Source organism: Bos indicus, chromosome 16, assembly GCF_029378745.1.
Source record: "Bos indicus isolate NIAB-ARS_2022 breed Sahiwal x Tharparkar chromosome 16, NIAB-ARS_B.indTharparkar_mat_pri_1.0, whole genome shotgun sequence".
Classification (NCBI taxonomy): domain Eukaryota; kingdom Metazoa; phylum Chordata; class Mammalia; order Artiodactyla; family Bovidae; genus Bos; species Bos indicus.
Window position 1 is genome coordinate 3554551 of NC_091775.1, and position 10178 is coordinate 3564728.

At 42.4% G+C, this 10178-nt stretch overlaps 1 protein-coding gene across 3 annotated transcripts; it reads right to left on the reverse strand.

Annotated features, from left to right (window-relative positions):
- Positions 1-9733, reverse strand: RAB29 (RAB29, member RAS oncogene family). Of its 3 annotated transcripts, XR_011560702.1 has the most exons (7): positions 9517-9732; positions 9087-9336; positions 7022-7093; positions 5667-5848; positions 5255-5376; positions 4756-4978; positions 1-2655 (listed from the first exon to the last, which is right to left on the reverse strand). XR_011560702.1 is itself a non-coding variant. In XM_019976855.2 (6 exons), the coding sequence occupies exons 2-6, from the start codon at positions 9208-9210 to the stop codon at positions 4867-4869; spliced, it is 612 nt and encodes a 203-aa protein (XP_019832414.1). In that variant the 5' UTR covers positions 9211-9336; positions 9517-9732; the 3' UTR covers positions 2443-4866. The 3 variants fall into 3 exon arrangements, 2 of the variants coding, with proteins under 2 accessions (XP_019832414.1, XP_019832415.1); XM_019976855.2 differs by having other exon boundaries at positions 2443-4978; XM_019976856.2 differs by lacking the exon at positions 7022-7093 and having other exon boundaries at positions 2443-4978; positions 9517-9733.
- Between the last annotated feature and the right edge of the window lie 445 nt (positions 9734-10178).

The window sequence follows — 10178 nt, forward strand, 5'->3', positions numbered from 1 at the left end:
TACAAAACAGGAGGCAGTTTATTTAGTTAAAGGAGCTCCTGAAGTTAACACAGCTAAAGGTTAAAAATGAGTTTGCCACTCTCTAGCTGTCTAACCTTGAGCAGAGTCTTAATTTTTGTGCCTTAAGTGTCTACATATATAGAATCTTGGGATCATTGTGAAAATAAAAATAATCCATGTGACCTGTTTAGACAAATATGTACTTGGCTTATAGAAACATTCAGATGTTAGCTACTGGCAACCACAGTTGAAAATGCAATGGCTGTTAATACCTCTGTACTTGCATATATAAAATAAACAACAAGGTCTTACTGTATAGTACAGGAAACTATTCAGTGTCTTGTGATAAACTATAATGGAAAAGAATAACTTTTTAAAATTTCTGTATTTGCAAACAATAAAGCCGATGTTCAAAATTAAATGACAGTCACTGCATTTGGGTGACATTATCTTAGTCACTGGAACTTGTCAAACATCCCAGGACATATCTGTGCTGCGTGCTATTCAAACAGCACTAAACTTGGCCCCAAGTGTAATTACACACGTCTCTGAACACGATCTCAAAGTCTATCTAATACAAACTAAATTTCCAACCCCAAAAGGGCCAGTTCTGTTTCTCTAAATGTCTGGTCTCATATTCTATTAATAAAATAGGTTTTTCAGGTCAAATGCTTCCCAGAAACCTAAATGATAGAATGGAGATGGGGAATTTGAAGATTTGCAGTTACGTCTTGGCTTTATTACAGATTCAAATGGCTGTCTTCCATTAGTCAAATCTTGAGATAATTTTCCCCTCAAATATAAAATAAGAACTGTTTACTTTCTTATTTCCAGGGTAGCATAAGAAACATGCACAACTCACAAATCTGAGGGAAGAGTTTATGCAAAGTCAGATATTGGTATCTAGTACTACTGGACTGCTCTTCTCATGTCATGATAAATAATAAAATGTCTATCTTATTTTCTTCCTTTCGTATCTGCTTTTCCTTTTTACTCCCATTATATGTAGGTTAGTTCCTAATCAGTTAAGTGTAAACCAAGTTGAGTGTGAAGAAAGTTATCAAAACAGCACCATTACATAGAAAAGTACTATTAAGTGCAAGTAATGGTTAGGTTTGTGTGTCAGTTTGACTGGAACATGGGTTTACCCAGATATTTGGTTAACCATTATTCTGTGTGTTTCTGTGAGGGTGTTTTGGGATGAGATTAACACTTACATTGGTAGATGCCATAAGGCAGATTGCTTTCTCTAATATAGGTAGGCCTCATCCAATCAGTTGAAGACCTGAACAGAACAAAAGGCTGACTCCCTATCCTGAGTAGCAGAGAATTCTGTCTGATGGCCTCTGAACAGGAACATCAGCTCTTCCAGTCTGCCAGTCTGGGGACTTGAACTGTGGCATCAGCTCCACAGGTTTCAGGCTTGCCAGCCTCCATAATCACACGAGACAAATTCTTATAATATATCCCTTTACATATATAAACACACATATTCATATACATATATGCATACATATCTGTATCTTATTAGTTCTATTTCCCTGGAGAAACCTAAAGCAGAGCAATACCATTTTTATACTAAAACTCTGCAGATAAAACTGAACAGAATTCAGATTATGCTTGAAGGCCGAAGAGAAGGCATGGTTTTTCTAACAACAAAGATTATGCGTAGATATATTCTCAAGTCAAAAATACATGTAGAGTTCTTTCCAGTGCACATTTTTGAGTGGCTTTCTACCTATTGCACTTTGCAGCATGGGGGGTATCTGCCTTTAATAAATGAGTCATGTACACAGCTGGGGCCTCTTCCTATACATAGTGAACCAAGGGAGTGAAGGAGAAAAGGGCACTGAAGTGTATTTCCTTCAGCAATCTAATCACTGGATTGTACAGAATATCTATCATGGAAATTTTTACATCTGCTAAGCTTGGCCACTGCCTACAAAAGGATAAAAGGCAGGAAGAGCCTTCTGTTAGATGGGACAGTGTTCTGGGGACAGAATACAGACCAGCTAAGGAAAAGAGTTAAATCTGGAGATAAGGGGGGAAATGAGGAACCCAAATAGTCCTCAGCTATTGTTAAATGAGTAAGAGAAATCATCTTAGAGCAACTCTGGCTCATTATAGCACAGAAGAGTAAACCATCACTTACTGTTGAGGGGCCTTCCGTGACCTGTGGTTCCTTTCCCAGCTTGTTTGATCACTCAGCTATTCTGTTCAAAGTAGCAAGCCAAGGCAGTCACAATTCCACAGCTCTGTTCTCAGCCCTTCCTTGCATCTCTTAGAACACTCTGCAGGGAATGCCTATGTTTTCTTCTTGGCCACAGACTAGCTGGATGAGTGAAGGGGCATCTTATCTCAAATATGGAAATTTCTCTAGGGAAGGGCTACAACGATATCCATGTTCCAAATAGTTTTACCCAAGAAGTAGCATCCAAATGATAAGATCTAATTATTTTTAATATAATCACATTTCTAATCACGTAAATATTTTTTTTTATTCTTCTTTATCTTAATTACTTTCTCTTTTCTTTACAGATAGGGATATGGAGAGGAATTATATTTCACTTTCTTCTTTAATTGGTTTCAGGGCCATAATGTTCACCAGTTGGGAGAGAAAATCCAGAAGGGCTGGCAGGCCAGCCTCTAGCAATGCTTGAAAAGGCAGAAATATCCTGAGTCAGCCAGTGGGAAAAGAAAGCATATTAAATTTTTTAAAAAATGGTCACATTTCCAAGCAGTATTTGAGAAGTTACATCAAGTACTGAATTGGAACAAGGCAACTGATACTAGTAAATTAACAGATAAACAGAGTAACATTTACCTTCATTTTAAAGAAGGTATTTTAAAAAGTCTCCATTTCCATAATACTCTTATCAGTATAAAATAACACTTTAACAAACAAATTGAAGGTCAGTAACTACCATGAATACAACACTTATTTCCCATTTATTTGTGATTTTGCCGGGGTTCAAATCAGTGAATAAAAATCAATTTTCTTTTCACAGAGAACTTGTTCTTCCACTATTATTTTCAGAATCATTGTAATAAAAACTCTACCTGGAATGGGTAATACAGAAGAGAACTTGAAGGTCTAAAAAGACTGTGCAAAATTTATAACAACTGGCATTAAAAACAAACCACCAAAGGCTCTGATAGCTGGCTTCTGATCTCTTAGGAGGGTGGTTTTCAGTCTGCACGCGTGCGTGCTAAGTCACTTAAGTCATGTCAGACTCTGTGCAACCCTATGGACTGTAGCCCATCAGGCTCCTCTGTCCATGAGATTCTCTAAGCAAGAATACTGGAGTGGGTTGCCATTTTCTCCTCTAGGGGTTCTTCCTGACCCAGGGATCCAACCCTCATCTCTTATGTCTAGAGCACTGGCAGGCGGGTTCTTTGACTCTTAGTGCCACCTGGGAAGCCCCAGTCTGGTGTGTGTCAAAATCACCTAGAGAACTAACGGAGCCTACAGAAGCCCAGGAACCTTTCACTGGGAAGGCCTGGATCTCTGCATTTTTATCACATTCTCCAGCTGTGGTTTCCAAACTGGCCTGATCAGAATTGCCTGGGAAGTTTTGAAAACAACAACAATGAATCCCCAGGTTTCACTCCTGGACATTTTGATTTAGTAGGTTAGACTGGGAAACACAAATCTTAAAACATTTTATTTTAAAATCTTTAAACAAACTTTCTAGGTGGTTTTGATCATATGTGGGAACCACAGACTTAGAACACTTATTTAGCTAAGTGTCTCTCACAGAGCTCTTAAGTCTGAGCTCACTAAGAATATTCACAACTGTAGGTAGGTTATAAATCACCATCCTGTGAGAATTTAATAAATTAAACTGTCTAGAAGTGATTGGATACTAAAAACTCTATCCAATTTAGCACTTAAATTACCTAATGATTTTCTGTCTATCTACTTTCCACCCCCAGGCAAAGGTCTATATATAATATTTATTTCCTATGACTGTTAAGTGCTAGCCACAAAAGTGCTCATAAGCAAGTTGTGCCACAGGATTTTGTTCTGTTAACCTCTCCCTCTTCTTCCACTCAGACTACCAGAGCTTTGAGGAACAGACCTATTTTAGGGCACCATGGCCAATTGATGTCACTTGCAGCATTATGCAGCAAGACATCAACCCAGAAACCTGCAAACCTGGTCCCCAGCCCACTGGGGAAAAGATACTAGAAAACATTAACGTGAGAATTAATTTCTTTGGAGAAAGAAATGCTCTCACCAAAGAGTTCATTTAAAAGCTTGGCTATTCTTAAAGCCAAGATAAGAGAAAGCTAATACAACTTTAGAATCTTTAAAAAATACAGTGACTTTTGGTTTAGGGCTTCCGGTAGCCCTAAACTCACATTATCTGGCCCCACTCCTCCTGCATCTCGGAATCAGATGTTTAATTCAAAGGCAAAACAGAAAGAATCTGAAAGCAATGGCCAACAAGGAATTTGGGAAATGAGCTTTGATCTCACTTTCCTTGTAACTGAAGTCCTATCAGACTGGGATATCAATATATATTGAACGGAAAAATACACTCAAAAGCAGGTGAGAATTATGCTTCTTGAAACACAGATGCTAATTTCTAATCCTTGCCACAAAATCAATCCCAGATCATAAACTGAGGGATGAGATGATCTTGTTTGGACAGAAGACACTGACTGGTCTCTCTAAGCCAGCAGCAAGCAAGAGGCAGAAATGCCCATGGGTCCCATGTGTCTTTTCTGAGTGATGATGGCTCTCCTTACCAGACAGTTACCAGCAGACAGGTCAAATGTACTTAGTAAAACTGTTGGATGAGCAACCAAAGGGAAGAGAAAGCTGTCCTGGAGCTGGGAGGGAAAACAAGCCAAATGCTACTAGCAGCAGGCCCAGCTGGAGGAGGGCTTGGTTTGCAGGTTGATGTAGTTCCCTTGGGTGGACAAAGACATATCTTCTCTGGAATTGCTCATCATCTTTTCAATGAGGACTCTAAAAATCAAATAAAAAATAAGCCTGAGAAACTGAATGGAGAAACAGCAGATACTGTGTTTTGTCACCAGATGGCATTCAGTAAAGCCACAAGGTTTAAATGCCTCATTATCCCCAATTATCTCAGGAGAGAAGACAGCATCCCTGGCCTTCAGAAGTCGGCATTCCATTGGCTCAATCTGTTCTTGTTTGCTCAGAAACAAGAAGGTCCAAGATACTGCAGTGAAAGATGGGTAAATCTGTATGCGTATCTCTAGAACAGCATAAGCTACTCACCTCATGGCCTCATTAATATTTTTGTTCTCCTTGACCGAGGTTTCTGTCCAACCTGTGAAACCATTCTCTTTACTGAACCGGTCAACCTGGTCTCGGCTCACTGCCCAAGGGGATAGATCACACTGGCAAAGAAAATAAATCAAAGACAACACCATAAACTTCCTGAGAATAGGAACGTTGCTCAGATACACGTGGATTTAAAATAGTTCCCCTAATGGCTAGAACAGAAGCATCAGAAATTTACAGTCAACGTTCTTGTCAAAGAAAGTTTCAACATCTCTTGAAGAGAGGTAGAGAAGATTTTGCCAGCTTGAGAAGGGCAAGTGGAAACCTAGAATCAGAGTGCATTTTAGATTCACTTACTCTCTGACCGGACTGAAGCCAGGGGCCGTTTTCCAAGCTGACCACATACCTTGTTGGCTAAGAGCAGGCAGGGCACTGGCTCTCCATTGGGCAGTGTGAGCTTGCTGTCCAGGTCTTGTTTCCATTTCTGGCTGTTGCTGAAGGTAGTGGCATTGGTAACATCAAACATAATAACACAGGCAGAGGCATCCCGATAGTAAAGTCGGGTCATAGAGGTGAAGCGCTCCTGCCCTGGGAAGTAAGACAGTTCTTGAGAAGGTGATCCTCAGAACCAGCTTGGGGACCCTCTCTGACACCCTGCCCTTTCCATCTTCATTAAAGGAAAGAGGGCAGTATGAGGAGCGGGTGAGTCCAGATTTTGAATCCAGATCATCCACTTCCAAATTCCTGCTCTGTCATTTACCACCTATGACTTTGGATAAGTCAACATTTCAGTGCTTCAGATTGCTCATCTGTAAAGTGGGGGAAAGCAGTGATTTTTTTATTACAGGCTAGTTGTAAAGATTAATGAGTCAGTGAATCTAAAACGCTTAGAAAAGTGATTAGCAAATAATAAATAAGGGTTGTTGTTCAGCCGCTCAGTCGCGTTCAACTTTGTGATTCCATGGACTGCAGCATGCCAGGATTCCCTGTCTTTTACTATCTCCCAGAGTTTGCTCAAACTCATGTCCACTGACTCTATGATGCCATTCAACCATCTCATCCTCTGTCGTTCCCTTCTCCTTCTGATTTCAATCTTTCCCAGCATCAGGGTCTTTTCCAATCAGTCCACTCTTTGCATCAGATGGCCAAAAGTATTGGAGCTTCAGCTTCAGCATCAGTCCTTCCAATGAATATTTAGGGTTGATTTCCTTTACAATTGACTGGTTTGATCTCCTTGCAGTCCAAGGGACTCTCCAGAGTCTTCTCCAGTACCACAATTTGAAAGCATAAATTCTTCAGCGCTCAGCCTTCTTTATGGTCCAACTCTCACATCCATACACGACTACTGGAAAAACCATAGCTTTGACTAGACAGACCTTTGTCAGCAAAGTGATGTCTCTTCTTTTTAATACTTTGTCTAGCTATTATTATTGTCTTCTCTTCTCTTGTTTCTCACCAAGGTCAGCTGGAAACCTTAGAAAGAGCACCCTCTGCCTGCTGTGGGAGCATCCACCTATGGTCTTCATAGTTCACTACTTAACCAGCCCTTCCACCCACACAGAGACTGCTCTATATTTATTCAGGGTAAAACATTTACAGAACACATCTACAAAAGCTCTACGTCTATTCAGCTTACATATCCTCAGAGCAGTCTGATCATTCCAGCTTCAGAAAAAAAAGTTTGGTTCCACTTTTTCTCTGAAAGCTTGTTGGTTAAACCAAAATCTCTCCCCTTATTCTTGTCCCGTCTTCCCATCCTACCTGCAATATCCCACAGCTGGAGGCGCACCATCTCTGAGTCAGACCACTGGAGAACCTTCAGAGCAAAATCCACTGAAAATATATGTATAATATACTTGAATAAAGTTTACCTTTAAAAAGTCCACAAAGTCATATCAAATATGCAGATACAACCCTAGGGACACACAACTCCAATTGAATTCATTCATTCATTGTTTGTTTATTTGGTTATTTTAAGCCCTCAATGGACCACACCCGTGTATTAAATATGGGACATATAATTCACATGCATCTTCTGAAGGCATCTCTGGCTTTTACTCTCTTGTCAAACCACTTATTTGATCCTACTAATATTGACGTATCTCTTTTCAGACAGTTGGCTCAGGCTGAGAAAACTCAATTGGAGAATATTAGGTGAGAGTAATTACAAAAACAACTCCTTATCTCAGGTTAAACAGTTTTTGGAAGATTTAGGGGGCTTTCTCAGGGAAGGGATGATGAAGTAGAAGACGGAAATGAGGTAAGTGTGTTGGCCTTTGCATCTTCCACATTTAATTTCACTGTTGGTTTCTAATCCAATTGTATTATGAGAAAATCACACCCTTGGGGGAATTCTACATCCTTCATAAGGCTGTAGGAGTTATCCTGGGCAGGAATGAGATAAAGTGAAAAGGTCCCAGAGGATTCACCCCACGGGTGATGCTTAAGAGCTGTGCTAGAATCTCCTGCCACATCTGTAGATGCTGAGACTCCATGAGTTAAGGCCAAGGGGGAAGAGCTTTTGACGAAGACAGAAACAGGATAATTTCCAATGTTTGGAAATATATTTCTTCACATCTACGACAGAAATGAAAGCTAGGGGAAATTTAGAATAAACACTGAAAAAAATAGCCAGTCAATTATATTCTTTACTATAGGAAAACTAGCTGCTGCTGCTGCTGCTAAGTCGCTTCAGTCGTGTCCGACTCTGCAACCCCATGGACTGCAGCCCACCAGGCTTCTCCATCCATGGGATTTTCCAGGCAAGAGTACTGGAGTGGGGTGCCACTGCCTTCTCCGATAGGAAAACTAGAGCAATTGCTAAAAATTAGTGGGATACTTTTAAACCAAATCCGTGAATTAGGGGCCCTCATGTTACTTATTTTTTTTTGTTTGTTTGAAACTTAAAACCCTTCATTTTGATGGATATTCTTAAGGAAGATGTCTTAATTGCAATGTAATTGCATGTTAATTTTAAAAAATTCCATAATGAACATTAGTGTACATTTTCAAAATTTGTATTACAAAAGTTCTTTTAATGGAGATAAATAAATGTTTGTTACTTTCCCTCTTCACCAGCTCTCCCCAGCTAAACTTTTACTTAAAAGGCATTCTTCTACTTCTGGAAAGTTGAGTCCAAAGGCCACACCTGGAAAAGAAGTGAACCCCTGGTGTCCCCTTTGTCCTTTGCCTCCCCAGTTTGAGAGAAAAAGGGGTGGGAAAATAGAAAAGTAGTATATTTTACACTGGGAATAGGTTGTCTTTAAACAATCAACGGACAAAAACCACACAGCTCATCAGCATCTGACTGAGTGTCCAAGGAGCTCTCCCAGGCAGGCATCTCCATAACAAAGCCAGGCTCCTTGAGGCCAGGTTAAACACCCGTCTGTTCCTTCAACAGCTGTCTGTAACTCTCGTGAAAGGTAGAAGAGCAGCCCCAGCTGGTACCTAACCAGGTTCTCCAGAAGGTCTCAGCGGCGTCCGCTTGTCGCAGAAATTTGCCGGTGACCGCTAGGAAGGCTGGAGGCTTGAGTTCACAGTTCCCCAGCGAAACGCAGCAACTGCTCATTTTCACACCCACCCTTCCCCATTTCCTACCGTCACACCTTTGCCTTTCTCTCTCGACACAGTCAGCTCTGACTGGGTAAACTTAACTGGAAAACCCCCCCGAGAGGCATGCACCCCAAACACCAGGGTCCCAGACAGCTCCTTCCTGGCCCGGGGAAGGACCTAAAGACGGCAAAACCCCCGGTCCCTAGCCCACTCCAGTCCGCGGCTGGTCGCAGGACCCCGGCCGCTGCCCCGACCGCCCCTCGCAGCGTCTCACCTCCCACCGTGGACTTGTAGTGTTTGCTGAAGCTGTCCTGGGAATATCGCTGCACCAGGGACGTCTTGCCCACCGCGGCGTCCCCCACCACCAGCACTTTGAACAGGTGGTCGCGGCTGCTCATGGCTAGCGGGATGGACGCTTTACGGAGGCGGGGAGTGGGGGGTTTGCTTATTTTCAGCCCTTGGTCTCCGGACCCCCGCTCAAACTGAAGTGTGGCATACCCGCCCCATGGCCCGTTAGGGCGACTCTGAAGAGAAAGCAAAAAAAAAAAAAAAGGAAACTTTGCGCTCAACTAGACGCGCTTCCTCCCCGCGCGGCCGCAGCCTGGGCGGAGCGCAGGGCGCAGGCTCTGAGCCCCCGGCTGTTACCTTCTTCCCCCTGCCCGCCCGGCCGCCGAGAAAAGGGGCGAGGCACCACGATGCCTTACCCGCCCAGACTTCCCCGGAGCTGCTCCAGCGGGCGACGGAACACAGCCAGCTTATTTCACCTCACGGTGGGGAGGAGATGGGGGCCATCCCCTAACTGCACAGACCAAATTCGGGGGGAAAGAGAGGCGTACGCCTAGCCTCCCCCGGATCCCGGACCGCCTCAGGTGGCGCGGTCCCCTCGCCTGCCTCCGCGTGTCACGTGCAGCGTCGCTTGGCGCACTACACTTCCCAGCGTACCTTGCGGCGAAGGCTACTTGCCGAGCGCAGCGACTCGCCCGCATGGCTTCCTGGAAGTGTAGTTTATGCGCTATTTTTTTTTTTTTTTTAAATACACTTAGTTTCAAACTCCTTCAATGGTTTGGAATCTTATTTTTAAATAATTCTGGAATAGAAAACATCCTTCAGAAAGCGGTTTGTCCGACATGATCTAACCTTCCTAAATCTGTCCCCACATACATGTCTCATCTTTAATAAAAGTTTCATGGAGCTAAGATTAAAAAAATTATTCCATAGATTCCACATATTATTTCCACTAATAAAAGCTCAAGCCTCATTCCTCATGCTTCAAGTCCATTTCCTATTCTTCCAAATGGATAGATAGACATACCCACCCCAGAAGACCTCAAACTAGTCAAATTCAGGGACAGGTTAAAAGACCGAC

What these genes read in the sequence shown, in the direction of transcription:
- RAB29 (XM_019976855.2), bottom strand. Translation starts at nt 9,210, where the DNA reads ATGAGCAGCCGCGACCACCTGTTCAAAGTGCTGGTGGTGGGGGACGCC. An exon ending in GCCTGCTCTTAGCCAACAAG is followed by an intron (nt 5,377 to 5,666) that starts GTATGTGGTCAG and finishes TTTCTTTGCCAG; the next exon opens with TGTGATCTATCCCCTTGGGC. An exon ending in AATATTAATGAGGCCATGAG is followed by an intron (nt 4,979 to 5,254) that starts GTGAGTAGCTTA and finishes TTTGATTTTTAG; the next exon opens with AGTCCTCATTGAAAAGATGA.